General features: G+C 36.2%; 1 protein-coding gene across 1 annotated transcript; it reads left to right on the top strand.

Moving 5' to 3' along the window:
- The first annotated feature begins 2,746 nt into the window (after positions 1–2,746).
- LOC111505596 (endocuticle structural glycoprotein SgAbd-4) lies at positions 2,747–16,521 on the top strand. The gene is made up of 3 exons (XM_023160432.2): positions 2,747–2,930; positions 10,297–10,418; positions 15,963–16,521. Exons 1-3 carry the CDS (start codon positions 2,916–2,918, stop codon positions 16,240–16,242), a joined length of 417 nt encoding a protein of 138 aa, XP_023016200.1. The 5' UTR covers positions 2,747–2,915; the 3' UTR covers positions 16,243–16,521.
- Positions 16,522–20,282: the final 3,761 nt, after the last annotated feature.

Genomic DNA, 20,282 nt, shown 5'->3' with positions numbered 1-20,282 from the left:
TACCCACCGCCACCTGGCCAGAGTTTTCAACTCATAGCTGGACGAAGAGCAGCCGAGGCCGGATTGCATGCTATTGGTATGAAAATTGAAATAGACAAATGTGTAATGGTCCATCTCAAGAGAGGACGATTTGGGGAATATGAAGCATACGTGTGGGTCGTAGATGAAAGCATCCTGCACTATCTGGATGCCGGAGAGACGTATACTCACATCGAAGTGGAACAACGCTACTCATAAGAGGTAACAACAGTGAAGAGCTCTCTCCGCGGCAAGTATCAGTACAAAATCCGACAGATTTGGTCAACGGAACTATCGGGGAAGAGCAAAGTTGCTGCAACAAATATGCTTGCCATCCCGATCTTATTCTACTTGTTTGGAGTAATGGAATGAACTTGACGAGAAGACCTGGAAAAGTATGCACCTCCATAGGAGTTTGCATACCAAATCATCCGTTCCATGGTTGTACTTCCCCTGACAACAGGGAGGCCGTAGACTTTTTGAGTTTGGGGTATCTACATTATGAAATGGTACTAGACGGAGCATATAAAGTCGTCTGAAGTTTTCTGCATGATCCGCAACCATGAGAGAAATTGAAGCATTTCTCTTCAGAGTAGCTGGTGAACTTGGTTTAGTTTGGACACTAAACGAGGTGATCTCAACTCTGTCACCGAGTTGGAATTCTTTCAGCACAAGGCTCTTATAAAAGCCGCAGAGATCACTTCCTTCCTGCGGCAACACAAGGTTAGGCCAATACACACAACAGTATAGAAAACCTTGGCTTAGGTCGAGTGCGTTGAAGTCAGTCATGGCCTGCCAGAATGGTGTCTGCAACACCATTGAGGTTCCTGACACAAGGTGCATGGCCTGCCGCGAGGCACCCGAAACCCTAATGCCCTTACTATCAGCATGTCCAGCCTATGCGTTCCTGGTCAATATCCATCAACATAACGCGTTCCTGAGAGTGCTTTATCACCACTTACGGCACCCTTACGATATTGACAGGACAGCGGTGTTGCCTTACGCTCCGGAGGATATTGAATCCGTTGCGGGGATCGAGGAGTGCCGTATTCATTGGAACTATTCTTTTTCCACCCTCAAGCTCATACACGCTCATGAGCCTGATGTAGTCCTTCTCGACCACTAGAGCAAGACAATATTTGTCGTGAAGTTTTCAGCTCCTGGCGAGACAAATATTCTTCAAAAAACATTTTTTCTTCGAACTCCGCTAATTCTACCCAAATCAATATGTCAAGATGGTTGTTCTAATTATTGGAGTCCTCTTGAAGATGATCACATGGTGATTGACACACGTGTTGGTGTTGGGAAAGAACTCTAGTAATATCCATCGGAGTCCTTGGTGGAATGAAGCCGCCTCTTCTCTTGAATCTCAAAATCATGCCGGTTTGCCACACTGAGGCAGGAATCTTAGCCGAACAAATGCAGAGGGCTGTGCTTGCTCAGCGCACCTGATTTTCGGACCCAATTATCATTCTCTCTACCTGAAATCTCCCGATATAACCAAGTTTTCTGATTTCACATGTTACTTTTATACTTGATAATAGGGTAAAACCCGAAACCGATCGTAAAAATAAAGTAAGTAGTGGAAATTACACAAAAGTATTTTATTCATTTCATTATGAATACCAATGTATTCTATTCTAATCCTATCAGTTTTTTTTGCTGATGGTATTGTATAACTGGGTTAAAATTGATTGACTGACACTCGTATATTAACATACAGCCCAAGCTGGTGAATCTAGAATCTTGAAATATGCAGGTAGGTTCTTTGTAAAGCGTAAATAAGCATCAAGAAAGGGTATCAGGAATTTCTACTCACAAGGGGGAATTCAGAAGTTTAAAGATTGTATTGAATTTTCTCAGTTTTGAAGTTCGAAACCTAAAGTTTTGGATATCACTGGAGTTTTCTCCAAACACCAAACCGTTATTTTAACACCTCGACTCGTGTTTCGATCTCCAAGTGTTGCGGTAAAATCTCCAGTAATATTCATTACAATACCAAAGGTTCTAAACAGTGCATCACAAATACAAAAGTTTTGGGTTAATAAAAATATATTGTAACTTGTACAGTTTTCAGTACTAAACACTTTCATAATGCACTTGACAATTTTTTTGCACATTGAAAACTTCCAGAGACGTGGTTGACCATCCCCAGAAATAAACACAATAACGCATACGACTCTCCACTGCTAAACTGCAGTAAATTGAGAATCCTGAGTATATCAGACTGTGGAACGAAAAATTGTGAAACATTATCTCTCCTTTGAATAAGTAACTATTAATTTCAAATTGAAAGAGATTTAGAAGAGACTAACTTTTGGAAAAGAAAAGTTTTGGCATTCTATTTCTCCACCTTCACACAAAACAAAAAAATATGGGAATCTTTCAAAGGAAGAAGGAAAGCAATCAATTTTGAAATGAACTTTCAATAAAGGATTGTGGATTATGCAAAAAAGAAACTTTCAGACACAAACTGAAAGAAAAAGCCCTCTCCAAACATTGAGTTACACCAAAGAAAAAACTTTGATTTATTCAGAGTCGTAAAAATGTTCAAATGCCTGACATTTTCTAAGTTATTACCATAACAATAATGTTGAAATGATAATGGAATAGCGCTGAATGGAATAAAGATATATCTCCTCACATGGTGATAAAAAATGCATACACATGCATCGGTACAACAAAATATTGCATGCTGGGAGTGAACAATAACAATTGTTACTTTAATGTGGGAGACATTGCATGATGATGCCATTTGCAAATGTTGTAATACCATCTTGAAGAAGCATTTGTAGGGGGAAGTGATCAAAGTAAAGTCACATAGGTATATATGGCACTATAAATACTAGAAGTCGCTTTGTACGGTGATATGTTGATTATACAATTAGTGATCAAAAATGGACTGGTTACGGGTGAGTTTATTGAAAAATTATTGGCTACCAACCCTATTAATTAGTAGTGGGATACGACACATTAGCGAACGAAACGATAGTCTTTTTTCTTTGAGCGATCGGATTTTTTTCCATTTTCATTCAAGGAACTGCTAGAATTTTAATATACATATCTTCCAAAGAATTCAATAATTTTTCTGTCCAAAGGTTTCTTCTTCGTTGTGAAATCAGAAATCAATATAGTGACAATAAATAGGTTCGTAATCTTTCATTTAGAGGATTACAGTGTTACCTAAAAGTTTTTCTGATGAAGGAGAACGAATTTATTATGGTAAATAATTTCATGGTGCTAAGTTATAGAACCTCAGTCAGATTTGGTTAGCCAAAGATACACCGTCAAAATTTTATTATGTTGTAATCCTTGGTTGGTACATCAATTCATATTTTTTCCAGTCCATAAAAATGAGATCTCTCTAGTGATTCATTCCATTTAAATGAATGGGATGATTTACTAGAGAGATAGATAGAAAGAGAATTTTCTCTTCAACATGTTCTGCGAAATAATATTCATGATACTGATACTCTACAAATTTTGAAATTATGTAGAGGATCATTTTCCATATGAGCGAATTACAGAGCAGAAAATGGACGTCTGTGATCCCCACTTTGGTGGGGTTCAGTTTCTTATCAATTATTATAAAAAAACTTGGCTTTTCAAAACATAACCGGTACAAAAGACACAATCAATAAATCAATCAATAAATAGACATTTATTTCCATTTTTCGACATGGCTCATGTATTGGAATTGTCAATTAATAGATGATTGAATAGGTACATTGAAATAAATTTTACACGAAACTAGGTTAAGATACACTAACACTAAAATTTGCGACACATACAATCACAGGGTATGATTTTTTATAAAATCACATATAGGTACTATAAAAACATTTTTCAATCAAAGACTTCAACTCATGTTTGTACGGAGCCAATTTATTTATATACTTCAATTCTTCCAAAATGGACAGGAGCAGATTTTTCTTATTCCTTAACTACGAATATCCGAATTTGACACAATTTAACAATGTTATTGAAAAAAGATAAAACTGCATGGTGTTTCAATACGTCGTCTGCATAAGCAGTATAATCAGCAGTATCAATAATCGCATCACGATGGTTCGCATTCAAAATGAATAGAATTGGACCCAAGATTGATCCCTATACCTCTTTGAGGTAGTGAACATTCTAAAAACATTATGATTTCAATATCTGCCAAATTATCACTTATTAGTGCTTGTTGCGACACGTCGTTTGGATCAAAATTTTCATTATTATTTTCACACTATGTTGTGCAAATCTTTCAATGAACATATATAGAGATCATCCTATCCATCTCTTTTTTTTGCTGAAGGTAATAGTAATAACTAACGAAATATGGAAAATATTCAGTACACTTTTCTGCATTGCTGCTTACCCAAAATTTTTCAACATAGGAGTATTCAAATTCGAGACTATGTGGGTAAAATACGGCAAAATTTCGTACCGGAATGTATGAAAAGGTCCATGCTCTATAATCCAAAGGATCAGTTACCGAGAACAGGTGGAAAGTCTTCTTCATTTCAGACAGGTTGAAGCCTAGCTCCCTTGCCCTTTTGCAGCTGATTTTTGTCAGAAGGATTAATACCAAGAACAAGTACCAAAAACAGTACTTGATTAGAATAACTGCATAAAAGCAGGCGAAACATGAGTGGAATCACCTATCGATGTTGGGAATAACCAGAATAGCATTCATTCTTTATCTTTTGATTTTCATGGATTCATTTTACACCATCTCACCTGCATTAACCTTTCCTGATTTTATATCATTTCTGAAAACATGTGGATTCATTTTCCAATGGCATTCCAGAAAAGTTTCCAAATTTTTTCTAGCACACTTACAAGTTGATTGGTCAAACCACCAACGATAACATAAAAATTTGGCTAGCTAACTTGCGTGTCATAACAATAGGTGATTCCACTCATAAGTCGTCACGGTATTTTCATCAAGTTCTTTTAATGGTACTTCAAATTTTGTCTTCAATCGAAGACCACCTGTCCAGTACTGATGATACCCAACATCCTGAAACAGCTCTCTACCGGTGGCTCTTAAATTGAAATAAAACTGGTAATGATTAGAATAGTATCCATCTTCATCTTTATATCATCACTATCCATATTTTTTTAAGACGAGGAGCCAAGTACGATCCATTTCTAAGGGATGGTTTGAAATATATTTCTCTCCAGATATGAGAATATACGCTGATTTTTTCAGTTTACGTCTGTTAGAGTAAGGTTCATTGGCAATCATTCTCGTCTTGTTTCATTCAATTCGATTTTATATAGATCGTTATCGAACATTACAATCACACAAAATGCTAACCGGTTCAAAATATATTATGAAGAAAGTTTTTAAAGTTGTATGTAACGAGTACATGAAAGAAGTTAATGACTGTTTAATAACTGGACACTATGAATTAACAATTTTGACACACAACTCTTCAATTTCCTTCAATTGTGAAAGTAAAGTTTATCTGCAACTACGTAATAGAGGATGAAATCGACTAAGGAAATATTTTGGTATTCTGAACATTATTATCCATCATCTCTATCATTCCATAATTTCAGAGAAAAATTACTTCCGTTTCTTTCGTATCGTCCGGGTCAACGTGCAACGTTGCAGATGTTGCTGAAATCAGAATTTATTCAAAAGTTAGTTTCTCGCCTAATATTGTATATTTTCAAGAAATACTTCAATGTGAGATTTTCAGTAAACTGTTTTACAAAAACACAACACGTGTTTTGCTATACTACAGCTTCTTCGGACGTGTTGTCTATACTACAGGGGTTCCCAATTTTTTGGCCATGGAAACCTTATCCAGCATACATTTATTAAGAGAACCCTAGCTGGTTATTTCGATAATTAAAGAATTCAAATAGTAATTTCAATGTTTTCATGTTACGACTCGAAGAAAAAAAGTATAAATGAAAAATATTAATTCTAATAGAACAATTCATTGTAAAGAATGGAATTTTTCACCATATCATCTCATAATATAGGGTCTTTCATTAAGCGCTATCCATCTTTGAGTTCAAATAAAACAAAGTGTGTTTGAGATATCATCAAAATTTTGTATTCATTTGAAAGGCCTATCAATACATAATTGTACATAATTATCATCAGCAGATCATACAAAAATCAAAAAACAGTGAGAAAATATGTTGTGAAATATCTGCTTATAAAATTTCAGGTTTTCAATGAGACGTTGTTTTCAACAAATCATTGACTTGATAAAAATCTTTATTGAAACTGATCAGTACAGTTTACTGTAAACTCAACATTTATGAGATTTATAAAATTGCGATACTAATTTTGATATAGAAAAGCTTTCTCCAGCAGGATTGATCATTTCAATACGTATGATTTTTATTCTTATGAAGATTCACAAAACCGTGAGATGTGTTTCGCTTCACAATAGCTCCCTCAAGAAGGAATAAACATTAATACTTGATGAATTGATTTTATAGCGAAATAAGTGTTGCGGTTTTGTCAACCTCCGTAGTAAAAATCTTACTGTGGAAACGGTGTCAGTAGTTTTCCACATATCAGATAAAATGTAACACCGATTATTTTGCAGCAGATGATATACACTTATATCTAATTATGAATTGAGTGACCAGTTACTTGATGAAAATTATTAACAATGTCCATGATGATAATTGAAGAATTCTCACAAACATTTTTCATTTCGAGACTCATTTCGCAAACACCCTAGTTTATTCCACTGGGCTATAATTCTTACATACCTACAACAGTAGTAGGTATCTAGCTCAACTGTTTAAAAATGCGTCTTCTAACATGGATTTCGAACTTTGACAGTTGTTAACGGTCATCTTTTTAAAGCTACATCTGTGAGAGTGTGCAGGAGAATCCGAGGCAGTCGATTTCCTGTCGCACACAAATTTTGTGTCGTGACTTGAGCCTGCACCTGTACATAATTTAACTAACCTAGGAACTGAAAGTAAACGACAACAACGTGTGTTCGCTGAATGGGCTGACTCTAATTTTTTTTGCTGTTCTGTCTAATATCTAATTATCAGAAGAATCATGAAATACAAATCAATTAACAGAGTTTAGCTTATTAAAAGAGACAAGGAAAAAAAACACCTCAAAAGTGCTGCTTTGTTCCCTCCTGTTCATAAAAGAGGACATATGCCTCATAAACGATTTTGGTGAAATTGGGGAGAAGTATGAATCGTTGTATTCCTTCCACGTGCCACAATAAGGGTGTCTACAATATCCTGTGTAATGTCCGTTGTAAGTAGTCCCACTGTGATTCGAAAGTGCATATAGATTGTAACGACAAAGAGCCACATTGTCTGCTGCATAATTGCTCATATCTGAATCTTCTAAAAAAAACTGAATGACAACATTTAATTTTGCCTCTGAATCTTTTCGTTGGAGAGAATATTTTTAAAAGAATTACTAAAATTCGGGGAAATTTATGAATTGATAGGGACTTTGTGCATTTTCTTCTTTCCTTGCACCTCGAACAGATGGTTTTTCATCTCCATCCAGGGTTTCCTCTTTTGTGAAGAAATCCAAGCATTGTGACAAAGACAATTTGCCAGTTCTTTGTGGTATAGAGTGAGACAAGTGTGTGCACTTCATAGTAGATTTTAATCAACCAACAAAATTGTCTATAATCTTAGAGTTGTTCGTGTTCAAGTATCTCAGGACTCTTGCACTACTTTGCTGTCGCTCAATTTTTCGTCAATCTCCGTTAAGTTCGGTTTAGGTTTCTCAGTAATTCCATTGAGGTCCTAATGTAAACCTTCTAAAAGATATCGAAGGAATTCCTGGCCGTCTTGATGGGAAGATCCCATGAATCGAGGGGCAAATTTTTGAATCTGACTTTTAAAGTAGGCAGTGTTTATTACTCTATCAGATGAAACTTCTCACCACAATTCCTTGATAACTTCTGCGAACGCTTCGATTAAAGCACCTTTCATACTAGAAATACTAGTATTGATATGTTCCATGTATGTATCCGATTTTAAATATTCCAGCAACCATCTCGTGTTTGATGAATATTGAATTATACTGTTCATGAAACAGGTGTTTACAATATTTTTCAACCCATCAAACCCAAGAGTTTTGACTGAAGAATGTATCTCTGATCGCCACTGCTGTCTTCTTGTGAGTAATCACGGAATCGATGATTCACCCCTTCATTGGATCCGTTGGATAAGGAATTCGAAGCTAAACTGCCTAAAACTAAATTGGATATGGCAGGCGTTTTGAATTCTATAACTTGTTCATGTTTCTCTGTATCTTCTGATGGGAAATTATGGGGGTATCTCAAGGAATATGGGAGAATTTATGGGGAAACAATCTCCCATCGTCACTAGGGTATAAATCATATTCAGCGGTGAGATACATTTCTAGATCAATGGGAACGTGAACAAACGAAATTGTAAAATTTGGGAGCATACTAATCCATGTGAGATCCATGGGCGTCCAATGCATCCTGAAGAAGTCAATGTTTGGTGTGATTTTTGGGCTGGTGGCTTAAACGGGCCATATTTCTTTCAAAACGACATTGGCCAGGCCATCACTGTGAACGGCGAGCACTACCGTTGATGATTACCAACTTCTTCTAGCCTGGTCATGGCTCATCTCACGTCTAGGTGATGTGAACTGGCATCTGAGATCGTGAGATTTGACCCCTATAGACTTTTTCTTGTGAAGTTTTCTTGAGCCGCAAGTGTATGTGAATGAGCCACAAACACAGCGATCCTCAAAGCAAATATAACCCATGTTATCGGTCAAATTCAGCCTGATTTGTGCGCCAGCCTCATGAAAAATTGTACGTTTCGGATGCGCTTCACCCGAAGAAGCCGTGGCGAGCTTCTGAACGAAGTTATATTCCATACATAATGGCGTCAATGGGTTTATAACCCTTCGTTTCATGATTTTTTCTTTCCCGACAAAAAAAATATATCAAAATAAGTGATATGATGTAGGTTGATGAAAAAATAAGGAGAAAAATTTGAGTCGACTCTTTATTATGTTTTTTTCAAAACAACTGTTTGTTGCAGATTTGCAACACCATGGAAATCTCTTATATATTTGTTCGAAGTTGACCTTCCATATACGGAGTTTTCATCATTCGTGAAATGACCTGAAACAATTCCTATCTTTTGTCAGGCATAAATGAACACCACATTTTTCACATTTAAAATGTGTGTATCCTTTACATTGTGGTAGCTTGCATCTTTGGCGGTTTGTATTATATTTTATCCAATGCGAACTTTCATCAAGTCTTACATTTTTTGGAGTAATATGGACAGCTGGACCCTTATGACGTTTAGCGCATAACACGGCTTCTAAACTAGCAGTAGGCCTTCCTCTTTTTCTCGAGGAATTTGTACCCATTAGACACAAGCATTCTGCAACTTCAAGCCGAAATTATCATAGGTTCTGAATTCCAGATAATTTTTCTCCCTTTTGGTGTAATGATCTTTTATTGAGAAGGAAATCATTTATTATCGCCACATCCACTAAATGGAAAAATATGCGCAGGTACCACTTTTTAGAACGAATGGGTATTCTGTAGCGACCAATGTAACTGTCAAGTAAATCGACACCACCCATGTGTTGATGATATTCATAAATCACTTTTGGATGATCAATTTCTATATATTCTTTCCTTTTTATATCATAATTTACTGAATTATCAATTAGAATTGAATAACTCTCCGTTTCTGAATATTTTTTCAAATGTGGAAAATGGAACATAAGCTCAGGTAATTGAATCCATTACAAACTTAGGTAAAAAAACAGGTACTTGAAATTCAGGTACCTCAAATTGTAGAATAATGTATATATAGCATTTAATGTGTAGAATTAGGCAGCCCGAGGAAGCCATTGTATGGCGAAACACGTGTTGCGTTTTTGTAAAACTATCTAATGAAAATCACACAATATAGTGTTTATAGTGTTTTTAGAATACGTTAGTTACGGATTTTCATCAAATATCGGCCGATTCCATCATTTATCTTCTTCAGATCAAAGCCCCTTCTATACTCTGGAATTCTCGTTTAAAAGCTCTTGAAGTCCTCCCCACATACAATTATTATTAGTTTGTAGACAGCTGATCTATTATCTTTTTCTTGATATGTCTACCTAAGGAGTTACTAGTCTCATATGCTATATTATTATTCATTTCTACTGACGAAGATACAATCTTAAAGAATCGCGTTTCATCATGGATACTTTCATGTAAGCAACTTCATTAGAGATCACATATACATTATAGTCAATGTTTAATGCTATATTCATTGCAGATAAGTATACTATGTATGAGTGTCATTCTCGCACAAAGTGCACCCCAAGGAGCACCTGGACCAGAAATCAAAATAATCAGCCAGACCAATGAAATTTCACCTGATGGTGGTTACAAATGGAGGTGAGTATAAGAATAATATATGTATTTGTAAATTCGCGAAAGAGGAGTCAATGTTTATTGCTATTCACCATTCAAACCATTTAAACAATGAACTAAGCAATAGATAGGGCCTCTGTCGAAGCTATTTTGTAGTTTTTTTGGCGGCCGTGGTCTGCAAGTGCCCGGTGGTGACGAACTTTCTCATGGAAAATTTCGAACGTACCTAAAAGCAAGCAGCCGTGAAATCTTATGTTGGCTGCCTTATATTGATGACTCTAGTCATCTCTAGTCATCATCATCTAGTACGCAATGCCGATAATTTCATAGATATGCTGAAAGCACAAACCGTTAGTCCAGAAGATATCCTTGTCACCTTCAATGTAACCTCTTCATTTACCCAGGTACCCACCGGAGAGTTACTAGGAATGATCAGAAAGAAATTTGAACCAGAAGAACATATCATCAACCTGGCTGAACATTGCTTCAAAAACACATTTTTCATCTATAATGATCAGCGATATAGATAAATTGAGGGGACACCAATGGGTTCGTCATTATCACTCATTATTGCCAATCTCTTCATGGAAGGAATCGAAAGCAAAGCAGTAGCAACGTCGCACTTGAAACCTAAACTCGGGCTCGGGCACCAAGAACTTCCAAGGTTTTTCTATCACTTGAATGGAATTCATCCACAGATCAAATCCACGAAAGAAGTTGAAGAAGGTAACCAGCTCGCATTTGTCGATCTGTTGATCATGAAAAAGACTGATGGTACACTAAACCACACGGTATATAGGAAAGCAAAGCACCAACAGATACCTGAACGCACATTAACATCACCATCCAAAACAAATTCACTTGGTGGCAGAAATACTAATTACACTTTCAAGGAGGCTGACAGACTACGAACACAGACAACAAGAGTTGAACATCATCGAGACAACTCTACGAATGAATGACTCCGAGGAAATCATAAAATCGGCTTTCAAGCTCACACGGAAACAGCAGATAGCCCGATATACATCGGTCATAACAACCATACTACCATATTTCGAAGAATCACAGACAAAACCATTAGAATTCCTTGCCAACACAATATAGCAACCTCATTCTTACTAGAATGGACAATAGGATCCATGGTCCGTGATCCAAAGGATCAGATGCCACTGAATCCCCAAGAAGTTTACGAAGAACCATGTCAAGGTTGTGACAAGACTTACATCGGCCAGACCAACAGTCGAATCAACATACGCAAGGATGAACACAAATTATCAGTGAAGATCCATCTTATCCATCAAACAGACTGCACAAAGTCACTTATGAATAAGGAAACATAGTTCGAGTGAATCAGTCCAGTTCTAAACTCCCGGTATAACCAGGAAATAGCAAATGAGACTTTCCGAAACGTTGTGGAAATAATTCTTGTGAGGGTCAAAAATACAGAACTCGGAGCGAAACCCGGAAATCTCATAAAAGGCATTTCGTGAAAGAATCTTCTAACATACTTTTCAATGAATACATGTCTAATAATAACCACCTGAGCAATTGATGTAAATAACATAATTATACTAATTCAAGAAAAACAACCACAATAATTACAAGGAATTGAAGAATCATGAGCGAATCAGTTAATTGAAAATATTATTGATAATTTTCATGATGGCGACATCAAAGGTCTTGCATTTGGTCATTTCTATACAGCTCAACGAAGAAAATATTGTTGTCCTTCAGCATAATCAACTAATCAGAGAAAGTCGACCTCACCTCGTTCGACGTTAATCTTCAGTCATGATTCCATCTTTATTCAACATATACAATATATTATTATAGTATCAGATTCAATGCTCATCTTTAATGTACAAGTTTCCGCCTTCATGCACCCGTGGTTATCATAATACTAATGAGTACACAATGAATTATTGCTCTCAGATACCAAAAACTTAAATGAATTTAAATATACATTTTTGTTCGTGTATATTTCAAGAAGTTTCGTGTAGACTTCGGTTAAGAGTCTTGGCTATATATGAAATTGAGATACGATTGAGCATATTGCATATTGTCTTTATAACATACTCTTGCTATTTTCTTAACCATTAAGAAAAAAGTAGTGTTGTCCAGGTGGAAATTACTAGTTCCTGAGTTTGCGAAGACAGGGGCACGATTTTTATAGGAAGTCGGTTAAAAGAATTGAAAAGGGTCTTCTAATAAGCAGGTCTCGTTAAGACGCAATAAGACGCAATATTTCAGTAAATTACAGAAATACTATACTCCATTTTCATTACTTGTCACTGCAGATTAACTCATTCGCACCTAAACAAGAAGCACTACAATGAAACAAGGAATAAGGTTCATCTATTTGTTTAAATAAAAAAAATATCAAAGAGCCAAAGATAAAAAAATCCTGAAGGTTCTATACTTCTCATCCGTTTCCTCTGTTTGGGTTTGCTGGCCAAACTTTGATGCTATGGCTTGTAGAATCATTTTTGTGTATGGCTCTTCAGCAGCAGAATGTGGATGGATTACTCCGAATACTTCCACCATCAACGCTGGTGTTCCTCAGGGATCCACATTGTCTCCAACCCTTGTAACGGTTCAAAACACATTTAATTTTTTGTACTCGGTTTCAGTTTAAGTTTTTTTTAGGTATTCATTTAACGCAGTTTTTTGTCCATAATTGTCCGTATCGTAGCCACAGTTCCTTTAACTCGGATGCTAAAAGGGTTGCATATTCTTGGTGGACAGATTGCCATATTCATAAAGAATCACGGGTTGCCGAAGTACATTTTATTTATCAGTTCTCGGTACGGAGAAGAAAAAAAACCTTTTTTCTTCAAGAGATAAAAATAAAATGAAACTTGTCGAATTTTTCCAAGTAGCAATGCTGAGGTGTAGGAATTTTTCTGTCGTGTTCCAAATTAAAAATTCTCACAAAATTGTGGATTACTGCACTTCTGCTTTCAAGCGATTAATTGCCTATCGTTTCGTCACTTTGTTGTGACCTCAGCGAATAGTTTGCTCTTCGTTACGAAGGATTTACGTAAGCCGATAACAACGTCATCAATCAATACTACCCTCAACCAACCAAAGAGGTAAGGGAAAATAAGAAAGCCGGTGAGGTTAAAGATAATTATAACAGGGAATATTTTTTTAAAGTTTTAGTTCTATTCTTAGTCTTAGTTTTCGTCCTGGTCCTAGTACCTATGACCCCAGATATTACCGTGACCATTCAGTGATCGTTCGATTATTGGGTTTCAATTGGACTCCCAAACCATACTCGTCATCGATTATTCAGATGAGCTGCATGAGTTTATTATTAGTTTTCTTTTTCGGCTGGAGAGCAAATATTTAGTATATATTCAATTATTACTTTCGTTTTTTTTTACTTAAAGAGCCTCCGGCCTTTAAAATATCAAAAGTGTACACTCAACGTAATCACGTTGAGGCAACAACAGTTGGTAAAATTTGAGTTATTTAAGTCTAAATAAGATCCTAAAGAAACGTGTTTGGGGACTAGTAATATAATCTTGTTCATTTTTGTTCCATGAAATTGGTCTATAATTATTTCGTTCGATTTAGAGATACAAATAATAAGAAAAGATCCAAGAGCTCTTTGCAGTTATTTAACTTATGTTGGCTCTGGGAAACAGAACCATATCTAGCTAGTGGGAGTCCCCCAACTTAGACTCGTTTTTTTTTTTTGAAGTTGGTGGCGACCTACATATATTTTTAATTTTTCTCTATCCGGTATAGATAGTGTTTGAGTTCAATCCACTCTATACCCGACTGAGCTGCCGTGCAATCTGCCTCTTGAGCGTCTGTTACCGAGCCCTTCAGAAATTACCTAACCTTTTACTAAATAGTAACTAAGAACAACAAGTTTTTTTTTTTTTTGGCACGTGGTACCCTTTTTTTATTGTATATCAACGACTTATTGGAAAAAACCAAGAATCCAATATATTGCCCTGCTGACGACAGGGCACTTGTTTCGTCATTCCATTTAGATTCCAGGACATCGGTTACGGAGGCACATCTACACCGGCAGCAAGCGGTTGCATATCTTAATGCTCAGATCAGAATTTCTGTGGAGTATTGTTCTCATGTATGGAGCTCTACCCCCATACACACCCTGAAGTTGCAGGATTCCATACAGAAAAGAGCCATCCGCCTGATTGGAGACGCGAACATAGTGAAAATCATACAATTAACTGTACCAATGGGATTTTCTTTCTTTTACTCCTCTGATATACAGTCTAGGATTCCGGCAATATTTATCAGCAGTTATCTAGGATATGGTTCTCCGATATTCCAGCCAGCTGCTCAAGGACCTCACAACTCCTGTTCGTAATCCTATCTCTAAAAACAATCAGGAAACCAACGATTTACTCTTTTTTACTTGTTTAATATGCGATCAAGGATTCCGGTAATATTTATCGGCAGTTATCTAGGATATAGGTGCTCTGATATTCTAGCCAGCTATTCAAGGACCTGTAACACCTAGCTTCAAAAATTTTGAATATTGGGTCAATTCCGAAATAAGCTTGAGTTCGGCCTCCTGCACGAAGCGGAGTTGCAGTTGAGAAAACTCATTTTTGAATTGAAACAAAGAATGCTTACAACTCCTGATCCTAATTCTTTCTCTAAGAACCATCAAGAAACCAACAATTTACTTCTTTCTACTTGTCCGATATGGGATCCAGTATTCCGGCAATCTTTATCAGCAGTTATCCTGGATCTAGGAGCAGAAACGGGCCGCATTTGGCTAAGAAAAAAGTGTTGTTTCAATTAAACAATGCACTAGCCCACAAATCCATAATCGCAATTACCAAAATTGACGAATTAAAGTTTAAATTGCTTCCTCGTTCACCCTATTCGCCAAATTTCGCCCCCAAGGATTATTGTCTGTTACCAAACTTGAAAATATGGTTCCGAAGTCAAAGATTTTCCAACAATGAAGAAGTGATGTCGGCAGTTGATGGCTCTGATTATAAAAAAGGTATCGAACTTATTGAACATCGCTGTAGAAAGTGTGTAGATCTGGAAGGAGATTATTTTGAAGAATACATTTTATTTTTTCAAAATTTCTGTGTTTTCTTTGTTGAGCCGGGTACTTTTGAGGCCCCCCTTGTAGTATTTCTGAAACGGACAAGAACATCGTCTACATTATCAGTGTTTTTTACCCAGGTAGGAATTTACTGTAGTAGCCTCCAAGCTCTTCATAAATATGTCTACAGTAACGTTAGTTACGAATACAAGATCAAGATCTTCAGATGATGTGGTGCTGCAGGTTTTTCCGGGTTTTCCTGCAGCTGAAAAAGCAAATACGCCACTGAAATCAATGAAGTCGCCCCGGAGCGCCAATGAATTTTTGTTGTTTCATAATTTCATTATTTGTATTACTTCATTCTTTGATGAATTACTTTCGGTTTTTTGAAAAAAAAGTGGTATAATAACATATAAAGTTTTAGTTTCCATTTTTCATGTATTCATTATTATTATCTATAAATAACTAGCCTATAATGATGGAATGAGTTGATTATTTGACAAAATCGACCAACTTTGTTACAGTTATGAAGCGGACAATGGTATCAAAGCCGATGAAACCGGAACCTTAAAAAAAACTAACGACGCCGAGAATCCCGAAGTGATCGTGGCCCAAGGTGCGTTCTCCTATACAGATAAGGAAGGAAATCAAATTTCTCTAACGTACACTGCGGATGACGATAACGGATTCCAACCACAAGGGGCTCATCTTCCCACACCTCCCCCCATTCCACCAAATATCCAGAGGGCGTTGGATTGGATAGCGTCTCAGCCTTCTACCACTGAGAGGGCAGGAAAACGATAAGTTAATCGCTCCAAAGACGACTTCTGCTCATCGCTGAAACAATGTTGACTGTATATTTCAAATTCACTTTTCTGTGATATATTAAAATCAACGTTCGATAACTACAGCAATACTTGTGATCGGCAAAAATAATGTTAAACGACTCAGCCCATGGCAATGTACAAGAGAGATAGAATTAGAGTCACGGAAAGTGTTAAATGCGATATATTTCTGTTGGTTTGTCAATTATATATTGTTATATGTTTATCTGATAATAAATGCTTTCAATCTGCAAGTCAATATTTTGTCTAATTGGATACAACTTGTTTTGATATTCTTCGAATGAAGAACCCTATACTTTCTACTGTTTTTTGGATTTATAACCTTTCACAATCTGGAAAATGAACGAAGCAAAATCAATAAAGGATCCGCTGAAGTATGATGAAGGGTAAACTGAAAAGTTAACCCCGCAAAGTTAGGGACTATGTTACTGAATAGGCCAATTGGTCAGTAACTTGTCGAATTCATGAATTTTGCCAACAAACTGAAAAAATGAATTGGAAACATCAAATATTTAATGATTTTTTTGGACTTGGCAATAACAAAAGTTAACAAAAAATAATAATAACAAAATAGCAGCTTTCAGCAATATGATCCACATACTGATAAATGTGCCTTTTTCAGAGGCGAATTTCGATAAACAACTGAGCATAATAAAACAATTAGCCGTCAACAGTGATTACGATAGCAGTTTAATACATTCTTTATTATCAAAAAAGTTATACAGCCAAGCTTTGAAAGAAGTTAACCCAATTCGAAAAGAATTGGATATAGTTATAAACATTAGGCTACTTGGGCCAACCCACTACAAATATTTCAAATTTTCTGCACATTAAAGGTGTAAATATTGCTTTCAAAACCAACAACAACTTAGGCATGCACATTAAGAATAACAGATATGAAAGTTCAGTTTAAAAAAAATCGGGAGTGTATAAATCATCATGTGGGTCATGTCTGATGTTTTCTATAGGTCAAACTGGAAGAACGTTCAAAGCCCGCATGAAGGATAATCTAGTTCACATGTACTTTTTTTTGTAACATTTTTCAGCTCTGTCCAAAAATTACGACCAAGGTGTCATTCGATTCGTATTTTTGCCTAGAAAGATTAAGGAAAGGTCTGAAAACGCGCCGATAAAAATTACAAAAGTTATTAACAATTAAGTGAAAAAAAATGGAGCTTTAGTTTTTCCTTAATATCTCGGAAAATTTTCAAAATTTTGGAAATTTGAAAAAAGATTTGAAAAGATCAATGAATTTGCGTAAAAAAAGTCCCAACTCCCGAAACTGTATCTCGATTATTTATAATTTTTTCAGAGCCCTGAAAATAGAGCCAGAAGCGGGTAGTCTGGTTTCCGCGCGCCTTTCATCACTCTGACATAAAAACAAAAAAAAATATTTAAACATATTAAATGTGAATATTATGGAATGAAAAAATTCATGTAATGTTGGGATAAATCAGTAAACAATAATACACAGTCAAAAAATTTTTATCTCAGCTATTAACCCTTGGGCTATACCTTGGGCTATTCTGAGGATATATAATCCTTATATGATGATATTATCGAAGTTTTTTCCCAACACCAAACAATTTACACAGTACAATTTATACATTCAGAAGAGTAGTAAAATTTTCTTCAGTAAAGAAGAGATAGAAGAATTCAGAAGCATATATTGAGATTCTGACTGAGTCTAAGGCTAAGACTAAGTCTTTCTATATTTCTGGATGATAAGAGTATTCGATGAAAGGTGACACTGGAACCTCTCCCATATACCAGTACTGAGACACTTTTCTTTTTCGATCTACGTTACATCAACAAAGGAGATGAACTATCGTTCTTCAATTCATGATAATGCATATCACTGGAGTCTTATCCCAACACCAAACCATTATTTCAACACCTCGACACGTGTTTCGATCACCTAGTATTCATCTTCAAGAGGAAGATCTTCCAGGGCAAGAATCTGATTTGGATGCGTCCGTGTAAATTGTTTCTAACTCCATATATTTTGAATGAATCATTTCATATAAATTACATTTGGTGACTTCGCAGTTAATGTATCTCTTTTTGAACTGGTTACGGTTTGTATCAATGAGAATTTTTTAGGTAGTCCATGGTGTGGGGTTGGGGATATTCGGGTCGGAGGTTTTTGAGTGATGGAGGTTCAAATTTTGTTTCTTGTACAAAGGAAGGTCAGCTCTTTTCTTCTCAGCATATGTTGGCGAAAATCTATGGGCAATCACATTATGGTATACTGGGTTTTCAGAGTTGGCTGTAATGCAAACAGAATAGGTGAGGGTTAAAAACTGGCTTCGGGTTGCTGAAGCTGGTTCGCCTGATAGATTATGTTTGCCTTAGTTTTAATGAAGAGGGTACTCAATCTCACGTTATACCTTTGTCACTCTCGGATCATGAAGCTGTTGTCACACATTTTTTCACTAGGATATAAAAAAAGGGGAAATGGTAAGAGGCAGAGGTATGTCAGGCTTTATATAAAAAAAACTTCTCCAAGTTCCAACTTAATGCCAATGGAGTTAACTGGTTTGGTACTTTGAACTCTCTTGAACTCCTTAGTGTATTTCATGATATTTTGACTGAGGTCTTCGTACAGCCTTGGTTAACCAAAGGAATCAGAACCTCTTTAAGTAATATGAGGGACCTACACATGATTGGGAAATACACTACAAGTGATTTCTTCCACAGCTTTTTCAATGAGTACCGAAAGATCTATAGAAGAATTATAATATGTGCAGAAGAGAAATATTATAATGAGAGACTTTCCAAAGCGTCAAATAAATCTAAAGAGAACTGGGCTATTTTCAATGATCTGAGAGGCAAAACAAACAAGCTTTCAGTGCAAATTGATCAAACCTGATAACCTCAATGTGTACAACAGCAGAAAAACTTAAACTCAACATATCCATACAAAAAACCCTTTAGACTACCTGAGTAACGTAATGATTTCAGAAGAATTCATTTTAGATCATACGAATATTGAAGAAATTGAGGAAACATTTACGGAACTGAAAAATAAAAAAACGCATGGAATCGATGAAAAATCAGTAAATTCATCAGAAAAAATGCCAGATCATTCCATTTCTGCCCTGGCAGAATCATTTATGTAACATTTTCAATTGGTGTATTTCCGGATGTACTGTATGTAAACTGCTATAGTGGTGAACTGAATGATCCACCCAGTTTCCGTCATATTTCACTAATATCTTCACAGTTTGGGTTTCAAAGTTCCAAAAGTACAAATGATGCTATCTTTGTCTTCCTAGAAGAGTTATATGTAGGGCTCGATGAAGGTGAAGTAGCTGCGGCAGTATTCTGCGACTTTTCTAAGGCCTTTGATTGCGGTGATCATAGAATGCTGTTGGGAAAATTGTTCCTTTATGGGATCAGAGGGACAACCCTCAGTTGGTTTCGATCTTATCTTCCTGATAGATTTCAAACATTCTGGTCATTGGAAAATCACCTGTGGAGTCCCCCAAGGATCAGTGCTCGGTCCCATTTTGTTCCTTATCTATGTGAATGACCTATCTAATATCGACATACAAGGAAAATTTATCAGAAATGTTTGCAGACGATACAACTTTACTGTGGCATGGAAATGTTACAGACTCTCTGAGAAATGTAATGGAAACTGATTTAGAGAAAGTAAAATTTTGGTGTGGATTCCAGTTCTTTATGTTTTAATGTGAATAAAACTGACATAATTTCGTTTGAATTTGTTTCTGGAAACCTAAGCATCCAGAAGCATGTCATCGAAAATAAGAGGTGCACCCAATTCTTGGGATTATGGATTGATAATACCCTGAAGTTGTATGAACACGTAAAACATCTCAACAAAAAACTTGCATCTGGCTGCTACGCTATCAGGGTCCTCACCAAGGAGTTGGGATAGTAGCAGAAAAACATCTTACTTTTCATTAGTCGAGTCTCATCTGAGGTATGGTATCGCTTCCTGGGGTTTATGTAGCAGGCAGTTGATGAAATCAG

This window comes from Leptinotarsa decemlineata, unplaced genomic scaffold, assembly GCF_025532065.1.
Source record: "Leptinotarsa decemlineata unplaced genomic scaffold, Ldec_3_MD MMD2_tig00000505_RagTag_RagTag, whole genome shotgun sequence".
Classification (NCBI taxonomy): Eukaryota; Metazoa; Arthropoda; class Insecta; order Coleoptera; family Chrysomelidae; genus Leptinotarsa; species Leptinotarsa decemlineata.
The sequence above is the reverse complement of the archived record's forward strand: the minus strand, read 5'-3'. Positions and strand labels throughout refer to the sequence as shown.